General features: G+C 43.1%; 1 protein-coding gene across 1 annotated transcript in view; it reads left to right on the top strand.

Annotated features, from left to right (window-relative positions):
* Positions 1–20,619, top strand: part of PRKDC (protein kinase, DNA-activated, catalytic subunit) — a 199,887-nt gene that overhangs the window by 10,378 nt on the left and 168,890 nt on the right. The window contains exons 8-13 of the mRNA XM_070392843.1: positions 5,101–5,156; positions 5,237–5,267; positions 6,542–6,699; positions 17,894–18,040; positions 19,812–19,976; positions 20,445–20,613. Of these exons, the coding sequence (XP_070248944.1) occupies positions 5,101–5,156; positions 5,237–5,267; positions 6,542–6,699; positions 17,894–18,040; positions 19,812–19,976; positions 20,445–20,613 (726 nt within the window). The remainder of the gene's footprint in view (positions 1–5,100; positions 5,157–5,236; positions 5,268–6,541; positions 6,700–17,893; positions 18,041–19,811; positions 19,977–20,444; positions 20,614–20,619) is intronic.

Raw genomic sequence — 20,619 nt, 5'->3', positions numbered from 1 at the left:
TTTTTCAGTACCTTTCTCTCTTGGCCTTCCGGCACCCCCATAATGCGAATGTTGGTATGCCTGAGGTTGTTCTAGAGAGGCTCCTTACACTGTCTTCATATTTTTGGATTCTTTTTTGCTCTTCTGATTAGGTGTTTTTTGCTTCCTCATATTGCAAATTGTTGATTTGATTCTCAGAATCCTCTACTCTATTGTTGAATTCCTGTAAATTATTCTTTATTTCAGTTAGTGTATGCTTAAGTTTTGACTGGTCCTTTTTCATGTCTTTGAATTTCTCACTGAGATCCTTGAATGTCTCCTAAGTCCCTTGAGGATCTTTTTGAGTCCCTAGAAGCTCTCATTAAGATTCTTGAGCAATAATAAAATAAAATTTTAAAAAAAGTGGGAAAAAAAAGATTATTGAGCAACGTTAGAAACATTGTTTTGAACTCTGTATCCAGTAATTTGCTTGCTTCCATAGATTTCTTCTGTTTTTTCATCTGTGACATGTTTGTTTGTCTCCTCATTTTGGCTGCTTCCCTATGTTTGTTTCTCTGTATTAGGTAGAGCTGCTATGTCTCCTGGCCTTGTCTAATAGGTGTCCTGTTAGGCCCAGTGGCTCAGCCTCCCCAGACCCTTGAGCTGGGCACTCTAGGTGCGCCCCTGTGTGGGCTGTGTGCACAGTCTTGTAGTTGAGCTTTGATTGCTGTTGGCCTCACTGGAGGGGTTGACTTCCAGTCCAATTGGCTGTGAGGAACAGCTGTGACTACAGTGGAAGAGCTGCTATGCACCTCTATGGAGCAGGACTTGCTTTAGGGAGGCTTTCGTGTTCACTGAGTCTGCCCCTTGAGTGTGGTGCTTGTGGATGTGTAGAGTTGTAATCTGTTATGGTCTGAAGCTGTCCAGCGTGTGCACTGGCTCTAGGGCTTCCAGAGAGGTGCAAAGTCGGCCACTGCCTGGGACCACCTGGCAGGAGCTACCAAGCAATCTGCAGATGGCTGATACTTGTATTGGGCTTGGAGGTGCCCAGGTGAGGCCAAGCTGTGAAGCAAGGCAGGCTGGTGCTAGTGCTGGGCCTTGGGCCTCTTATTGATACGTATGGGGCATGCTGATGCTAGATCAGGGGTGGGCAAACTTTTTGACTCGAGGGCCACAATGGGTTCTTAAACTGGACCGGAGGGCCGGAACAAAAGCATGGATGGAGTGTTTGTGTGAACTAATATAAATTCAAAGTAAACATCATTACATAAAAGGGTACGGTCTTTTTTTTTTTAGTTTTATTCATTTCAAACGGGCCGGATCCGGCCCGCGGGCCGTAGTTTGCCCACGGCTGTGCTAGATGCTGCTTGTTTAAGAGATTTTAGGAAGGTCTGAGCTCTGAGTCAGGACAGGCTATTCATATGGAAAAGCATCTGCAAACTGCTTGGGCAGGGCTGCAAGTTGGCTGGGGTGGAGTCTCAGGGAATCACCAGGGCAGAGCAAACAGTGTGGGCCAGGCTGATGGAAACTCAGATATGGCTACCAGTCCACTCTGTGGTGGGGGAGGTCTCAGTATGGGAACAATGACCCCTGTGAGCACCTCTGTCTGGGAGAAAGCTGCCCCCGAGTTCTTGCCCCAATGCCAGACAGTCCAGTTCCTCGTCGGATGTCCTTGGCTTCCCCAATGCCCCTGCCAATTGCTGGAGCTCAAAGGGAGCAGTACCATGTAAATTAGTTTGCCTGCCTTTTAAGAGGGACTGCCTGAATCTGGTTTTTAAGCTGGGTGGGATGGGAAAGGACCAGATTTCAGGCAAAAACCTAGAACCTATGGAACATCCAAGCTTAGATGTTTACTGTGCAGTTGCATGTGTAAAACTGGATCTTGCAAGAGAAATTAGACTTCAAGGTACAAATTAGGAAGTCTTCAATATAGAGATAATATGTAAAGCTATGAGTGTGAGCAAGATTAGCTAGAGAGAAAGAGCAGAGAGACTAAGGCAAGGATATAAGGAGAATCTGGACGAGGGAGTGTGGTACTGCCTTACTCTGGGAGGTGTCTGAATGCAAAGAAACCAGAGTGGCAGAGTGGGTCCAGCTCAACAAGGGCCGCTTCAGTTGAGTATGCTTGTAGAGGAAGCAGTTCATGGGAAGGAGAGATGGCACAGGAGAGTGGACAGGGGAAGCAAAGCCTGGGAGAAGGCATGGAGGCTGAGAAGGCGTTCATTCCCACTGCTGAGCACTCAGGCCCTTGAATCCCTGGGCTCCACTATGTTCACAAAGCTCACTCATTCTAGACCAAAAGTGCCTGGTGCCCTGTGTCTGCACACTTCTGTGTACATTGTCACTTTCTATCGAATGACCTTTTTCCCAACTGGTGTACCTATTCTTTTAGGTCCAACTCAGGTGCTTACCTTGCCTATAAAGCCTGTCTTCATTGCCGGAAGAAATCTTTCCTTGTTTTGTATGCCAAAGTAGCTTTTTTTTGGTATGTCTTTCATGGCGTTATCCTCCAAACATGACAGTGTTTCTCTCTGACCCCTTCACCCTCTATCACATCTGGGCTGTGTTTTCAAATATATCAATCCTGGCAATCAAAGCACACAATTCTTGAACCTTTGCTGTTTGCAATTCACTGTTACAGGAGCAGAGAACTCAGTGATGAATAAAGTATGATTTCTGCACAGCTGCAGTGACTCCTCTTGGGAGACAGTTATACAAATAACTGTGATGTCAATCAGGCCAGGATTAGAGCCTCAGAGTATAATTGGTTGCCTGTTTTATCTCCCCTTTTAGATAATATGTAATAAGGTTAAAGATCATATTTTCTTTTTTTTTTTTTTCCATTGTTCTTTTTTTTTTTTTAATCTTTATTGTTCAGATTATTACATTTGTTCCTCTTTTTTCCCCCCATAACTCCCCTCCTTCCAGCTCCCACCCCACCCTCCACCCTCACTCCCCACCCACTGTGTTCATCCATAGGTGCATGATTTTTGTCCAGTCACTTCCCGCATCTCCCACACCCCTTTTCCCCCCAAGAATAGTTAGTCCATTCCCTTTCTATGTCCCTGATTCTATTATAATCACCAGTTCATTCTGTACATCAGGTTATTTATTCACTTGATTCTTAGATTCATTTGTTGATAGATGCATATTTGTTGTTCATAATTTGTATCTTTACCTTTTTCTTCTTCTTCCTCTTCTTAAAGGATACCTTTCAGCATTTCATATAATACTGGTTTGGCGGTGGTGAACTCCTTTAGCTTTTCCTTATCTGTGAAGCTCTTTATCTGACCTTCAATTCTGAATGATAGCTTTGCTGGATAAAGTAATCTTGGTTGTAGGTTCTTGGTATTTAGCACTTTGAATATTTCTTGCCATTCCCTTCTGGCCTGCAAAGTTTCTGTTGAGAAATCAGCTGACAGTCGTATGGGTATTCCCTTGTAGGTATTTGAGCCTCTTTCTCTTGCTGCTTTTAAGATTTTCTCTTTGTCTTTTGCTCTTGGCATTTTAATGATGATGTGTCTTGGTGTGGTCCTCTTTGGATTCCTTTTGTTTGGGGTTCTCTGCGCTTCTTGAACCTGTAAGTCCATTTCTTTCTCCAGGTGGGGGAAGTTTTCTGCCATTATTTCTTGAAATAGGTTTTCAATATCTTGCTGTCTCTCATCTTCTGGCACTCCAATAATTCTGATATTAGACCGCTTAAAGCTGTCCCAGAGGCTCCTTACACTATCTTCACACTTTCGGATTCTTTTTTCATTTTGCTTTTCCAATTGGGTGTTTTTTGTCGAATCTTTGGTTTGATTCTTGAGCTCCTCTGGTCTGCTATTGGGTATAATATTCTTTATTTCAGTCCGTGTATGCTTACTTTCTAATTTCTTTATCGTAGCATCGAGGGTCTCATTAGTTTTCGTGAGGCTCTGCACAAATTTATGGCAAGCCCTCAAAATTGCGATTCTTAGCTCCATATCCTCCATTTCTGTCATGTTTTTTTGTCTCCGCATCTTTTATGCTTTCTTGGTGCACCCCCTTGTGGTCTCTGTGCGCAGTCTTGTTCTAGCCAAGCCTTAATTGTTGTAGTTAACACTAGAGGGATTTGACCACCAGGCCGACTGGCTGTAGGAATCAGCTGTGCGGAAAACGTCTGTCTTCTGGGGAGGCGCTAATCCAGCCTTTGCCTGAGGCGATCGGCAAATGGCTGTGCGCAGGGCTTGGGCGGGCGGGATCAACAGGGCGGGGGGAGGGAGCCGCTATGGCCGCTCTCAGTCCGTCCCCAGGGGTTCTGCCTCTCTGTCCCAGCAACCGCTGCAAACCTCGGAGGGGCCGTAGCCAGACAGTCCCGCTTCTCCCGTTTGAGTCTGGGTCCCTAGAGACTCGCCCGGATCTGTAGCCCAGAGTCTGACACTCACTCCTGATTGAAAACGACAACCGCGCCCTCAGCCGCCAGCCCGCTTTGCGCGCGCACCACCTCACCACCGCACCACCGTACCTTTAAATTTTCCACACTACGCCTCCTCTGAGCGTCGGAATGCTGTTGTTTTTGCTTCTAGTTGAAGAGTCTCTCCTCAGCCAGCCTTCCTGTGGTTCTGGTTGATGTCCGTTCCGACTTTTAGTTGTATTTTTGAAGTGGTTGTTTACGGCGGCAATCTCCGGTGTTTACCTATGCCGCCATCTTCGATCTCCGATCATATTTTCATTATTGTAATTCCCATAATTAGTTGGCTTTTACTATGTGTAGAATAAATGCTTGGGCATATTGGGAAAATAATAATGTGTTTGGCCCTCTTTAATTCTCCAAACATCTCTAAAATAAAATATTTAGTGCCCCCTTTTACAGATAAGAACACTGAGGCTCAGAGATTATCTAACAGTTTGTAAGTAAGTTGAAATATAAACTTATGTCTTTATTATTCCAGGTTTTCTTCTTACTTTACTGAAATAACAATTGTGCAGCAGTAATAATAATTTGCAGCTCTCTAGCTGAATTTAATGATAGAAGTTGTTATTCCTGAATTTACAAGAGACTGTTGGGGTTAATATAGAGGTCAAGCTGTCTGAAATAAAGTTGTTACTTGTAAAGTCATTTGTGAGGTTTGTCAGATGATAATGTTATGATTTATAACAGAGCTTCTTTTCTTTCCCCAGATCCCCAGACTTCAAGGGAGATTTTTGATTTTGCATTAAAGGCAATTCATCCTCAGGTGAATTAATATTATTTGAATTCTTTTACAGTTGAGACTTGTGATTGTCAAACATTGATGGTAATTTTTTTTTTAAATAGATTGATCTGAAGAGATATGCAGTGCCCTTAGGTAAGATTCTATATTTAATGAAGTAGAATAATTTGTTATTAAATTAATGTCTTTAGTAAACTTTTACTTAAACTACAAATGAAAGTAAATGTGGCTCTAGGGCTGATTCATGCCCTGAACTGAGGCTGACATGCCATAAGCAGTTGGTCTAAGGCAGTGGTCGGCAAACCGCGGCTCGCGAGCCACATGCAGCTCTTTGGCCCTTTGAGTGTGGTTCTTCCACAAAATACCACGTTCGGGTGCGCACGAACAGTGCGAAGTTGACTTAAAACTTTAAGTAAAGTTTATTAAGTTAATTTTAGGGAACGTTGTGGAGTGAAAGAAGATGTAGTGTCGAGGATTGAGAAAGGTATGTTGAGATGGTTTGGACAAATAGAGAGGATGAATGAAAGGAGATAGACAAAACAAGTGTACAAGAAGAGTGTGGATGGGAGAGTTGGAAGGGGTCGACCTCGGCGAACGTACCTCAATCAAATTGAGGACGTTTTTAGCAAAGGCCAGCTTAGGAGTATCCTAATTAAGTTAATAACAATGTACCTACCTATATAGCTTAAGTTTAAAAAATTTGGCTCTCAAAAGACATTTCAATCATTGTATGTTGACTAATGAGTTTGCCGACCACTGGTCTAAGGCAGTGGTCGGCAAGCTGCGGCTCGGCAAACCATGGCTTGCGAGCCACATGTGGCTCTTTGGCCCCTTGAGTGTGGCTCTTCCACAAAATACCGACTTCTGTGCATGGGCCACGAAGTTTCAATCGCACTGTACGTGCGGCCCGCACCTGGTATTTTGTGGAAGAACCACACTCAAGGGGCCAAAGAGCCGCATGTGGCTTGCAAGCCGAGGTTTGCCAACCACGGGTCTAAGGGAAAAGAGAGGAGAGGAGAGAAAGAGGAGAGGGCAGAGAAGGAGAAGGTAAAGTAGGTTAGGACAGGAGAAGGAGGGGAGGTTTTGGGGGACTTTGTGTTTAGTACACATTTTGGTTGACATGGTCACACCTAGATTACATGATTTAAAAAAATTAGAGCATAATTTAGGGCATACAGATGGTTTGCTCCTACTTCTGAGCTTTGGGGGTAATTGGCGAAATCATGGACCTGTTGATTCAAGTGGAGGATAGCGGCATTTGAACTCTGATCAGGATCTTAGGGCATTATAGTGCAATGATGCCGGGTCTTCATGAGTAGTTTTAATTTTGACATGTACTGAAGCCTTCTTGGTTCTTTGTTGTGCATTTTGTGGTCCTATTTTAAATACAATGATATTTGCATTTGCAGCTGGCTTATACTTATTTACCCTGCACGCATCTCAATTTAGCACCTGCCTTCTGGACAACTACGTTTCTTTATTTGAAGTCATGTCAAAATGGTGCAGCCACACAAACATAGAAATGAAAAAAGCTGCACATTCAGCTCTGGACTCTTTTCTGAAACAGGTACTAAAATTTAACTAACACTTAAAAATATTTTTTCCATGCAAAAAAAGTAAATTCCAATCTTGTGCATAACGCATTTGAAAAATAAGTACAGGTTGATTCATTAGCTTCTGTAGTATTTAAAGGTAAAAAGCTTGGTTATTAATCAGTCGTCTGGATAGCAGCAGGATTGAAAGAAAGCTAGGAAGAAGCAGATGTGATCAGGGCCTCGGAGTTAAGAGTCTTCAGAAGTTGTAATGAGGAGGGGAAGGAAAGAATGGCTAGGATGTCTGGCCTTCTTTGAGCCAGAGAGATCCAGGTGGGGATGAGGAAACACATCTTCCTAGAGGTGAGGGTCAGCTGTTAAATAAGGTGCTTGTGTTTATGTTACTTCAAGAACAGGGAGAGCCCATTTGCTCTTGGGTGTTTCCTGCCTATTGATTTCAGAGAGAGGGAGAGATAGAAACATCCACAAGGGAGAAACATTGATCAGCTGTCTCCTGCATGCACCCTACTAGGGATTGAACCCACAACTTGGGCATGTGCCCTGACCGGGAATTGAACCAGCAACCTCCTGGTTGGTTTGATGTTCAGCCACTGAGCCACACCAGCTGGGCTGGCGTTTTCCATCTAGATAGAACAGGGGTGGGCAAACTTTTTGACTCGAGGGCCACAATGGGTTCTTAAACTGGACCGGAGGGCCGGAACAAAAGCATGGATGGAGTGTTTGTGTGAACTAATATAAATTCAAAGTAAACATCATTACATAAAAGCGTACGGTCTTTTTTTTTTTTAGTTTTATTCATTTCAAACGGGCCGGATCTGGCCTGAGGGCCGTAGTTTGCCCACAGCTGAGATAGAATGTGGTTGAACCTGCAAGTTTGGAAACATGTCTCAGTTGGCTAAAGAGAATGTGCTTGGGATTGTGGTTTAGAGCAACGGTCGCCAACCTTTCGGACCTCACGGACCAGCAGTGGTCCTCGGACCACTGATTGGCGACTGCTGGTTTAGAGCATCGGAAGGAGTCTGGAAATACCTGCTGTTCAGCCTGGCTGTTACAGAATTAGATTTCTTAGGTTGGCTTTGAAGGAAAAGTGAAGGGTCACAATAAAAGTTTTGTTTGGAGCAATGTTATAAGTGGTAGTTAAATTCACATGAAGACCAATTTGAACTTTGACACAGATAGTTTGCCATTGTAGGGATATATCATGATTTGTTTATGGACATTACATGGTTTCCAGTTTGGAGCTATTTTAAATGAAATAGCGAAGAACATTTGTGACCAAGTATTTTTGTGGACACACTTTTTTATCTCTTGAGTAAAAACCTACAAATGGAATTGCTGTGTCACATGGTTTTTCTTATAAACTTTATAAGAAACTGCTGAACTCTTCTCCAAGCTGGTTGCACCATTTTACATTCTCACCAGCAATGCATGATAGTTTCAGTCACCCCACATCCTTATAAACATCTGGTATTGTAGGTCTTTTTAATTTTAGCCCTTTTTAAAAAAATTTTATTGTTCAGGGTATTACATATGTCTTCCACTTTTTCCCCTTTGCCCCACCCCAGGCCTTCACCGCACTATTGTCTGTGTCCATGGGCTATGCATATCTTATATAATAAAAGGGTAATATGCAAATTGACTGAATGGCAGAACAACTGGTCACTATGATGTGCACTGACCATCAGGGGGCAGACGCTCAATGCAGGAGCTGCCCCGTAGTGGCCAGTGCACTCCCACAGGGGGAGCGCTGTTCAGCCACAAGCGGGGCTGATGGCTGGCAAACGCAGTGGTGGTGGTGGGAGCCTCTCCTTCCTCCGCAACAGTGCTAAGGATGTTGGACTATGGCTTAGGCCCCTCCCCCTGGCCCGCTCTGCCCTCAGTGGGACCCCACCATCCCAATTGGTCTGAAGCTCCTACCCCCTGGCTGGGCCTGCCCCTGATTGCCCCCCTCCCACCCCAATAGGTGGTGGGGCCGGCCAGCCAACCTGCAGCCCCTCCCCCCAGCCAGCTCTGCCCTTGATTGGCCCCCCTCTCCAATCAGGGGCAGGGCCGGTGGCCAGCCACCCATGGCTCCTCCCCCAGGCCACTGGCACCCGATCGGGCTCCCCCCCACCCCATTTGGGGGCTGGGCCGGCCAGCCCACGGCCCACAGCCCCTCCCCATGGCTGGCTCCACCCCTGATCAGCCCCCACCAACCCGATCGGCCCTCGGCCTCTTCCCCCAGCCAGCTCCACCCCCAATTGGCTCCCCCCCACCAATCAGGGGAGGGGCTGGCTGGCCAACCTCCCACAGCCCCTACCCCAGCCACTGACCCTTAATCGGCCCCTCCACACCCCATTCAGGGGCGGGGCCAGATGGCCCACCACCCACAACCCCTCCCCATGGCTGCCCCACCCCCAGTTGAGCCCCCAACCCTAATTGGAAGCAGGACCCACCAGCCAATCATCCACCATCTACTCTTCCCAATAGGCCTGGCCCCAATTGGGGCCGGGCTGGCTGGACCTCACCTGTGCATGAATTTGTGCACTGGGCCTCTAGTATATTAAATGATGTGTCGTTTTGGTGGATTATTATCCCTTTATCATTTTTAAATTTTTACCAATTTTTTCTTGAAATCTATTTTGTGTGATATAAGTATGGTTACCCCACATTTCTCTGGATGCAATTTGCTTGGAATATCAGCTTCTACCCCTTCACTTTGAGTCTATGTCTTTGGAGCTGAGATGAGTCTCTTGAAGGCAGCATATAGTTGGGTCTTGTTTTAAAAATTCATCCAGCTGCTTTTGGTCTTTTGGTTTCTATTTCCATTTAGGTTGATTATTAATATACTAGAGGCCGGGTGCACAAAAATTTGTGCACTCGGGGGGAGGGGGGTCCCTCAGCCCGGCCTGTGCCCTCTCGCAGTGTGGAACCCCTCGGGGGTGACCACTTGCTGGCTTAGGCCTGCTCCCCGGGGGATTGGGCCTAAGATGGCAATCAGACATCCCTCTGGCAGCCTGGCAGCCCTCGGGGGATGTCCATTTGCCAGCGGGGAGCAGACCTATGCTGCAGTCAGACATCCTTAGCGCTGCTGAGGAGGCAGGAGAGGCTCCCACCAGCACTGCTGTACTGGCAGCCATCAGCCTGGCTTGTGGCTGAGCAGAGCTCCCCCCTGTGAGAGCGCACTGACCACCAGAGGGCAGCTCCTGCATTGAGCGTCTGCCCCCTGGTGGTCAGTGTGTGTCATAGTGACCAGTCACTCCCAGTCTTTCTGCTGTTAGGGTCAGTTTGCATATTACCCTTTTACTATATAGGATAGAGGCCTGGTGCATGGGTGGGGGCCGGCTGGTTTGCCCTGAAGGGTGATCCGGATCAGGGTGGGGGTCCCGCTTGGGTGCCTGGCCAGCCTGGATGACGGGCTAATGGCTGTTTGCAGCTGGCCACACCCCTTTAGGGTGGGGGTCCCCACTGGGGTGCCTGGCCAGTCTGGGTGAGAGGCTGAGGGCTGTTTTCAGGCTGGCAGGTGACTGAAGCTCCCAGCCTTTTTTTTTTTTCCTTTTTTTTAAATTCTGGGATTTATTTACCTTCTATAGCTGTTACTGAAGCTGAGAGCCGGCTCCAGCTCTGAGGCCGGCTCCAGCTCTGAGGCTGCAGCTGGCTGAAAGCAGGTATCTGGGTTTGTTTAGCTTCTATAATTGAGACTCTGTTGCCATCACTGGTGCTCTAAGCTCTGAGGCCATGGCCAGCTGAAAGCAGGTATCTGGGGTTTGTTTGGCTTCTATAATTGAAACATTGTTGCTTCCAGAGCTTAGAGCTGGGCCGGGGCAGGTGGGGAACCTTGGCTTCCTCCATTACTGGAGCAAGCAAGCCTCATGTTCGCTTCAGCTTCGTGGCTGCCAGCCGCCATCTTTGTTGGCAGTTAATTTGCATATCCTGCTGATTAGCCAATGGGAAGCGTAGTGGAGGTATGGTCAATTACCATGTTTGTCTATTATTAGATAGAATGAGGGCTTACTATTACCATTTTATATATATTTTCTGATTGCTCCATTGTTTCTTTTACCTTGTGTTTTTGTGTGTTGTTTTAGTTTGGTGGTTTTCTATAATGTTTTTCTTCACTTCGTTCTTTTTAGTGTTTCACGTCTGAGCTCTGCATTTCTGTTTTGTGGTTACCATAGGGATGGTTTAAAATATGAATTTGAGGAGGGGAGGGGAGGAAAGCGTGGAGCTGCCAGAGGCATCTTCCAGGCTTAGATGTCCAGCCTAGGCCATCGGAGCAGACTTCACAGGGATTGAGTCAGAGCTCAAGCTTGTCATGGTAACGTTCATTTGGCTGAAAGCCAGTTTTTAGAATCTTTGTACAAATGACCAAAGCCATTTACTTGTTCAGGAAAAGGTGAGATAAATATATTTCTTTCAAAGTGAAAAAAAGTATATATATCAGTTTGAAAAAATAGTCGTTTCTTCTGATAGCATGTTATCTTCATTTGCCTATACCGGTTCCACCAGTTACCTCATCCTATTTATATTTGGATTAGCACAAATTATCTTTTTTTATATTGTGTGTTTGTGAAGAAATAGAAGTAGCTATAGTTGTTTTCACTGCTTTTTCCCCCTTTAAACTTTATATTATAATTATATGTTTAGTACCCTCTTCTGAAATGTAGTTGCATTTTCTCTTATTCTGTCTGTGTGTTTCACTTTACTCTGTTTCATGTACTTTTCTCTTTTTGTTTCAGGTAGAAGAGCTCCTTTCAACATTCCTTGTAGTGCAGGTCTTTTGGTGGTCAGTTCCCTCAGTTTTCGTTTGAAAGCCTTTATTTCTCCTTCATATCTAATGGATAACTTTGTTATATGGAGTATGATTGTCTTGCTATTACCATCTTTTGATATTTTGAATATATTGTTCTATTCTCTCCTGTAGAGTTTCTGCTGAAAAATCTGATGATAATCTGTTGGTTTTTCCTTTATAGGTTACTTTTCCCTCCCCCCCACTGCCTTGAAAATTCTTTCTTTATTATGAACCTTTGACAGTTTTAATACTATGTATCTTGGAGAGAAGTTCTTTTTGCATTGAGAAAGTTAGGCGTTCTGCTAGCTTCTTATGCTTGTGTGTTCGGTTTCTTCCCTAGGCTTGGGAAGGTCTCATCGATAATTTATTTGAATAGGTTCTCTGTTTCATTCTTCATCTCTTTTCCTTCTGGGATACCCAGCATCCTTATGTTGCTCTTTTTAATGGAATCAGACAGTTCTCGTAGAGTTCTTTCATTTTAAAGATATCTTAGTTATCCTCTTCCATCTGAACAATTTCTATCTCCAAGCTCACTAATTCTTTCTTCCATATGGTCTTCTCTATTTCCAGTGCTTTGTAATACATTCTTCATTTCATTTTAGTTCTTCACTTCCAGAATTTGTTTGGTTCTTTTTTCTAGTTTAAATCTCTTTGTACAGTATGACTTTTGTTCATTTATTTTATTCTTGAGTGCATCAAACTGCCTTTCTGAGTGTTCTTGTATGTTATTGAGTCTCTTTAAGATTGCTATTTTGAATTCTCTTATCATTTAGTTCACTATGACTTTGAGTTGGGTTTCTAGAGAATTTCATTTTTTCTGTGATACCTTGTTATCTTGGTTGTTCATGGTACTTGATGGTTTCTTCTGCCAGTGCATTAGAATAGTGAACACTTAATTAGGTACTGTTTTGATTTTAACAATTCAACATGTTGATAATAAAGGTCTTTCTTTAGTTTTTCAGTAGAGGGTGCAATAGTGCAAGTTTTTGTTTTCTCTAACATGAGCTGCTTGTGCCTCTCAGGTCACAGTAGGTGGGGACATTGCTATGGTTGTGGGAGTCGCTGCCTGGGTGACTGGTGTGGTGCCCTCGCCGTATTCAGGTTGCCTGTGTCTCAGGGCACCACCATCATTGGGGGGAGGTGGCAGATGAGAGGAGACCCCATTCATTAGCTAATCATGCTGCTACCTGGCTCCTTGGGCAGCTGGCACTGCTGCACTGTGTGTGGGAGGCTGGAGATGTGTCTACTGCTGCTACCAGCCTTTCTGGTGGCGAGTGCACCACTGTGCTTGGGGGAGGGAGCTGACACTGCTGCTGCCTCTCCTCTATCATGGTCTGTGTTGTGAGAGGTCATACCCTGTCTCCTCCACTGCTACTCTGTTCACTGCGGCCACAGCTTACCCATGGTGGCCAGGGAAGAGCAGGTATAGGCACTGTCTCTGTTCTACCCCCCCAGCCTGCCTCCGTACGTCTTATAATATGCCCACCTTCTAATGTACTAATGTACTGATGTGTGGATCTCTTAGGTATCCTAATGTGTTGAGCAGAGGAATGTTTGTGGGATTATAGGTGTTTGACTAGTTGTAGAGTTAAGGAGAGATACAAAGAGGCAGTCATACACTGCCGTGATGCTCGCCTTTTCATTTGCCTAACAGTATCTTTCAATGAGCAGAAGTTTTAAAAGTTCGACGAAATGCATTTTACCAATTTTCCAACTAGTTCCTCCTTTCTATATCCTATGTAGAAAATATTTGTTTATTCCATGAGTGCAGAGATTTTCTTTTATTTTTCTTCAAGATGCTTTGCAGTTTATAGTTTTTAGCGTTTACGTTTAGGTCTGTAATCTATTTTTAATTACTTTTGTGTAGAGTGTTAAGTAAGGGTTGGAGTTATTTCCCCCCCTCACTTTTTTGGTTTGAGCACCACTTGCTGAAAAGTCTCTTTTTTTCTCATTGACTTTCCTTGGTACCTTTGTTAAAAACCAGTAGAGCAAATATGTGTGGGTTTATTTGTGTACTCTCTATTTTGTTCCATTCATCTTTTTGTCTATTTTTATATCACTACCTCATTGTCTTGATTACTCTGCCTTTATAGTAAGTCTTGAAATAAAGTAGTGGATATCCTCCAACTTTAATTTTTTCTTTTCTTTTTTTTTTTTTAAATATGTTTAATTTACCTTTTACAGAGAGGAAGGGAGAGGGAGAGGGATAGAGAGTTAGAAACATCGATGAGAGAGAAACATCGATCAGCTGCCTCCTGCACACTCCCCACTGGGGTTGTGCCCGCAACCAAGGCACATGCCCTTGACCGGAATCGAACCCGGGACCCTTGAGTCCGGAGGCCGATGCTCTATCCACTGAGCCAAACCGGTTAGGGCAATTTTTTCTTTTCTAATATTGTCTTGACTACTATATGTCCTGCATTTAAAAATTTTAAACATTACTCCTGAAGAATTTTTTTTATCCAATACCTTTTTACATAGTTTTTATGAAAAACATTTTCAGGTTAGTTGCATATAATTAAAAATATATAGAAGAGTACAAAGGAGACTGTTACAATCTTCTGAAATTTTACCACCAAGGGGAAAAAAAAATCACCATTTTTGTGGTGTTGCTTTTAGACCTCCCCCTCCCTTTCTCTGTCCCTCTCTCCCTCTTATCCCCCTTTTGCTCTCTTCATCCCCACAAGGAAGGAATGAGGAGGGAGGAAGAGACGTAAAGGAATATTATTTGTAATTTTTATAGCCTTATGATTTTCCATTCTGTTGAATAGGTTTTCCTGATAGCACTTTAAGGTCTACATGATTAATTTTTGTTTTTTAGTTCTCACCGAGGATGTGCTTAGATTGAGGAAGAGAGAGAGAGAGAGAGAGGGGAGGGGAGGGAAACATCGATATGAGAAACATCTATTGGTTGCCTTCCGTAAGTGCTTGAACATGTAACCCAGTGTGTGCCCTGACCAGGTATTGAATAGGCAACCCTTTGGTGCAAAGGATGATGCTCAACCAACTGAGCCACTCTGGTTGATTAATTTTTAATGGCAACATAGTTGTTATATATCACTGGAGGCCCGATGCATGAAATTGGTGCAAGAGTAGGCCTTCACAGCCGCGGCGGCTGCCTGGGTCCATCCCTCGCAGCCACGGGCCGGCTGCCTGGATCTGTCCCTTGCAGCTGCAGGCCGGCTGTCTGGATCCCTCCCTTGTGGCTGCCTCCATCCTGCAGCTGCAGCCCAGGCTTCGTCTGGAAGGACATTCGGTCTAATTAGCATATTACGCTTTTATTATTATAGACTAGAGGCCTGGGGCACGAAATTTGTGCATGGGGGTGTGGGGAGCAGGGGTTTCTCAGCCCGGCCTGCACCCTCTCCAATCTGGGACCCCTTGGGGGATGTCCGACTGCCTCTCGCAATCCGGGACTGCTGGCTCCTAACCGCTCACCTGCCTGCCTGATCGCCCCTAACCGCCTCTGCCTCACCCCGCACCCGGGATCCAGGATTCCCTCTGGCTGGTCACAGGCACCCAGGACCCGGGCCGGCTTCACCTGGGCTAGCCGCACCAGCAAGCACTGGCGCCTGGGACCGCGGGGTGGGCAGTTTGTCCCTCTCCCAGGCCACAGGCACAGGTGCAGCCATTGGCACCTGGGACCACGGGGTGGGTGGCTTGTCCCTCTCCCGGGCCTCAGGCGCAGGTGCAGCCACTGGCTCCCGAGACTACGGGGCGGGCGGCTTGTCCCTCTCCTGGACCGTAGCCTGGCTGGTCCCCATTCTTCTTTCGAGAGGTCATTTGTGCCTGGCTGGTCCCCATTCCTCTCTTGCGAGCTCATTTGTGTCTGGCTGGTCCCCATTCCTCTCTCCCCAGTGTTGAGTGTCTGAGCAGTTACGGCGTGATGGTGTGACAATGTGAGGGTGTGACGACCATTTGCATATTAGCTCTTTATTATATAGGATTATATATATGAGCCAAAATATTTTTACCTATTCTCTACTATTTGATAATTATTCCAAAGTTTTTGCTACTATAAATAAAACTTTTGGATAAAAATGCATAAGAAGTATGTTTGTTGAAAGTACAAAAAAATTAGAAAAATTTAAAATTCATAAACATAGTATATTCATAAAGTGAAAAAGGATTTTTTATTGGCATATCATGCTTTTATCTTTTATTTTTTAAATTAAATCTTTGTTGTTGGAAGTATTACATGTGTCCCTTTTTCCCTCCATTGACCTCTTCTAGCCTGCCCTCTGCCCCAGGCCTTTACCACCCCATTGTCTGTGTCCATGGGTTATGCATATATGCATACAAGTTCTTTGGTTGATCTCTTCCCACCCACTCCCGCCTTCCTTCTGAGATTCCGCATTCTGTTTTATGCTTCTATGTCTCGATCTATTTTGTTCATCAGTTTATTTTGTTCATTAGATTCCACATATGAGTGAGATCATGTGATACTTTATTCAGTTATTAAGTAAGATGGTATTTGGCCCTAGCTGGTTTGGCTCAGTGCGTAGAGTATCAGCCTGTGGATTCCTGTCAAGGGTTGTGGGCTTGATCCCCACTAGGGGGCGTGTAGGAGGCATCCGATCGGTGAATCTCTCTCATCATTGATGTTTCTATCTCTCTCTCCCTCTCCCTTCCTCTCTGAAATCAATAAAAATATATTTGAAAAACAAAAGGTGGTATTTGTTTACTTTTTGAGGAACATATTCATGATATGTTTATGGAAAAAGAAATTAAGAAGCAGTATGTGTGCTATACCTTTCTTCTAAAATAAATAGGGAGTAAAGTGCCTGGAAGGACATATGCTAAGACCTTTGTGTGGGATTGGGGCATGGAAATGAAAGGTGGATATCCTTTTTCTGCCTTTGATAGTTGTCTAGAGTCTTTTCATTCTTGTCTTGGAAGTCTTTGTGCTGAAATTAGAATGCTTTTTTGAACACTTATGGTCTTGCATTTAGACTGTTGTCAGTTTGTTAGATAGTGATGTACTTACTTCTCAAAGTACATTTTTCTTTTGCCTCACCTAACTTATTTAAGCCTTAGTGTGTGGCTTTAAAAAAATATATACATATATATTTTTGTTGTTGTTGTTGTTAATCATCACTTGAGGATATTTTTCCATTGAGTTTTAGGGAGAGTGGAATAGAGGGAAAGACAGAAACATTGATGTGAGGGAAACACGTCGATTGGTTGCCTCCTGCGCAAGCCCTGACCAGGGCTAGGCTGGGCAGGAGCTTGCAACCAAGGTACGTGCCCTTGACCGGAATCGAACCTGGGACTCTGGTCCACAGGCTGATGCTCTATCCACTGAACCAGACCGGCTAAGGCAAAAAATACATATTTTTTATTGATTTCAAGAGAGGAAGGGAGGGGAAGAGAGAGGTAGAAACATCAATGATGAGAATCATTACTAGTAATCAGCTGCGTCCTGTACACTCCACACTGGGGATCAAGCCTGTAACCTGGGCATGTGCCCTGACTGAGAATTGAACCCATGACCTCCTGGTTCATAGGTCAGTGCTCAAACAATGAGCCACGCCAGCGGGCATGAAGATATTTTTCCATTGGTTTTTAGAGAGAGTGGAAGAGAGAGGGAAAGACAGAGAGAAATATTGATGTGAGAGAAACACATTGATTGGTTGCCTCCTGCACAAGCCCTAACCAGGGCCCCAGGCTGAGGAGGAGCCTGCAACTGAGGTATGTGCCCTTGACTGGAATTGAACCCGGGACCCTTTGGGCCACAGACAGACACTCTATCCACTCAGCCAAACTGGCTAGGGCTTATTTTTTTGGAAAAATGAGATGCCTTGTCTTTGTGATTATTAGCTCTGAACTTCATTTTGAGTTGCTAATGAGGCTCCCAGTCGGTTGCTGATTTCTTTTTTATTTTTTTATTATTATTTTTTTAATTTTTATTTAAAATTTTTATTTTATTTTAATTTTTAAATTTTTTTATTGCTTAAAGTATTACAAAGGGTATTACATATGTGTCCTTATTTTTTTCCCCACCCTTGACAATCCCCTGGCCTCCCCTAGGTTGCTGATTTCTGAACTTGCTGGCCATTGGGAGTGCACAACTCTGTGTCAATTGTCTTGTGTGCCACAGATGAGCTCTAAACATGATTTCTGCTTCATCAGAAAGCCTTAATTCAAAACCTTTTTTTCTTTTGTACATAGGTCTTCCAGCATTTCTTTGGTGTCTTTCAGTTCCATTCTCTAGGAAAAATACATCACATATAATAAAGCCTTGTTTAAGGGAGTGTCTTTTCTGAACTTGATGGAGACTAAGCAAATTGAATCAGTGATTCTTTATGAGTAAAATTGATTGTATGGAACTATAAAACACACTAATGATTTCTACTTAACCAATTCTAGCCTTTCTCATTTGTATAGATTGCTTTGCCATTTTATATTTTTAAAAAGTAAATATTATGCAATTGCAGGTTTCTTTTCTGGTGGCGAAAGATGCAGAAATGCATAAAAGTAAGCTGCAGTACTTTATGGAACAATTCTATGGAATCATCAGGAACATGGATTCAAACAGCAAGGATTTATCCATTGCGATTCGTGGATATGGACTTTTTGCAGGAGTATGGATCATTAATTTTCTCTTAACGTTTTAGTTTTATTGGGAGTATTTAAAGAGATATAATTTATTGCATTTTAAAGTATGTCATACTTGAGATAATTTTGTTGTTATTTGCTTTACTGTTAACTTAAAATTTTTTTTTTTATTGATTTTAGAGAGAAAGGGAGAGAGAGAAATAGAGACATCAATGAATTGAGAGAATCACACCTCCTGCACACCTGAGATTAGGGATTGAGCCCACAACCTGGGCATGTGCCCTCACCAGGAATCAAACCATGACTCTCTGGTCCATAGGTCACTGCTCAACCACGGAGCCATGCAGGCCGGGCACTAGTAACTTGTTTTTTCAGTACCTACTATGTACAAAGATTCTGTATGTGTTATCTCAAATCCTCATAACTCCCCTCCAAGCTTTAGGAGTATTATTTCACTTTACAGATGAGAAACAGCCCTAGAGGAATTGAGTAACTTACTAAAGGATATACAGTTGATAATTGACAAAACCAAGACATAAATTTAGGTGTGAAGACTAGAAACAGCATGTGTTTTTCCACTGTGCTATGCTGCCTCTTATTTATGAAGTAAAATTGTAGTTGATGGTACTCAACATTTTAAAAATAGAAATTCTAATGACAGAAGGAGCTATATATAAGAATAATGAGAATAGCCATAGTTATTTCCCTCTTAGTGGATCTCTGTGACTTCTCTTTTATGGAGAAAATCACTTGCTACCTCTCTTTCTACAGATTAATCTTCAGTGTCTACTCCCTTGTTTCAGAGAACGAGAGGTCCTTTTTCAGCCTTCCACTATCACTATTCATTTCATCCTGATACTTCCTCATTTGCTTCTATTTGTCTCTGTTAGCTCCTTTAAAATACTTAGGGCAGAAGAAACAATATATAAGACGCCTCAGCGGTAAATGAGAGCATGGAATTTTGAACTGAACTTCATACACTGTGGTCTAACCAACTTCAACTTGTTCAATGTAGTTAGATGTGTTCACAGTGTAACTAGAGCATGATAGACAAGGAAGGCAGGAGAGAGGGCTCTAAAGGAGAAACTAGTCAGATCCTTAAGGAGTCTGGGCTAGATCTGAAGGCTAAAGAAGCCTTTGGAAAATCTGAAGCTGGGTAGTAGCATTATCAGATCTGTGAGTTACAAAGATGGCTTACAGTGTTCGGTGTGGAATAGTTGTGTATTCCAAATTTGAATGTAGTTGTCAGTCTCTTCTAGGTGACTGGCCTCATGGGGACTGGGACTGCATCTTTTTTGTCTTTGATACCTACTATCGAAATAGTGTCTAGAACAGTGATGGCGAACCTATGACACGCGTGTCAGAGGTGACACGCGAACTCATTTTTTTGATTGATTTTTCTTTGTTAAATGGCATTTAAATATATAAAATAAATATCAAAAATATAAATCTTTGTTTTACTATGGTTGCAAATATCAAAAAATTTCTATATGTGACACAGCACCAGAGTTAAGTTAGGGTTTTTCAAAATGCTGACACGCCGGGCTCAAAAGGTTCGCCATCACTGGTCTAGATTATAGTTGAAAATCTAGATGCTTTGTGTATGAAAACTTATTTAGAATGTATTTACAGATTATTTAAAACATTTTTGTAAGATATACTGTATTTTATATCTCTATTCTCCATTACAAACCTTTTTAATATTTAATTTATAATCATGGTGTAATAAGACACCTTAAATAGCATTATTTTGATATTGATAAGATTGATAAAGGTTTCTATTTACCTTTCCTAAAGCCTTGCAAGGTCATAAATGCAAAAGATGTTGACTTCATGTATGTAGAGCTCATTCAACGCTGCAAGCAGCTGTTCCTCACCCAGATGGACACTATTGATGACCACATTTACCAGATGCCAAGCTTCCTCCAGTCTATTGCAAGTGTCTTGCTTTACCTGGATACAGTAAGTGGAATAATTGCTTAAACTGAGCATAACTTATTTAATCTCAGTTCTTCAATAACTTGATGGAATTGTATGAACAGTATGCACTCAGTACAGGCCCCATTATGATCAGGGTGACATTTTTAATTAGTATTTTGTGTCAGTAGAATTATAGTCATGAAACCTGACTTTTTGTTACCCACAGCAGGAAAAGTTATTTGTTACTCTTTCTGCCTTTCTAAAGGTTAATTAAGATCGCTGCTTGGGATAGAATTTCATTTTAAGTATCATTCAGACAGTTTTTCTCTGATTTTTAAAAATGTAATCACAATAATAAATGTTAAATTTATTAGTAGATGTAGATAACAAACCAGGTTTTTTATTGATCTAATAGTGTCTAATGGGTTGTAATTAATTTGAATATTTGTGTTATTCCCATATTTATTCATTTCCTTCCCTAACTTTTAGTTTGCTCTCCATTTCTAATAGGTCCCTGAGGTGTATACTTCAGTTCTGGAACATCTCATGGTGATACAGATAGACAGTTTCCCACAGTATAGTCCAAAAATGCAGTTGGTATGTTGTAAAGCCATAGTGAAAGTTTTCCTAGCCTTAGCAGAAAAAGGACCAGTTCTCTGGAATTGCATTAATACTGTGGGTAAGT

The sequence above is a fragment of the Myotis yumanensis genome, unplaced genomic scaffold (genome assembly GCF_028538775.1).
Source record: "Myotis yumanensis isolate MYYU_CA2020_CCGP unplaced genomic scaffold, mMyoYum1.0.hap1 SCAF_15, whole genome shotgun sequence".
In the NCBI taxonomy this organism is placed as follows: Eukaryota; Metazoa; Chordata; class Mammalia; order Chiroptera; family Vespertilionidae; genus Myotis; species Myotis yumanensis.
This window is presented reverse-complemented; position numbering and strand designations above follow the sequence as displayed.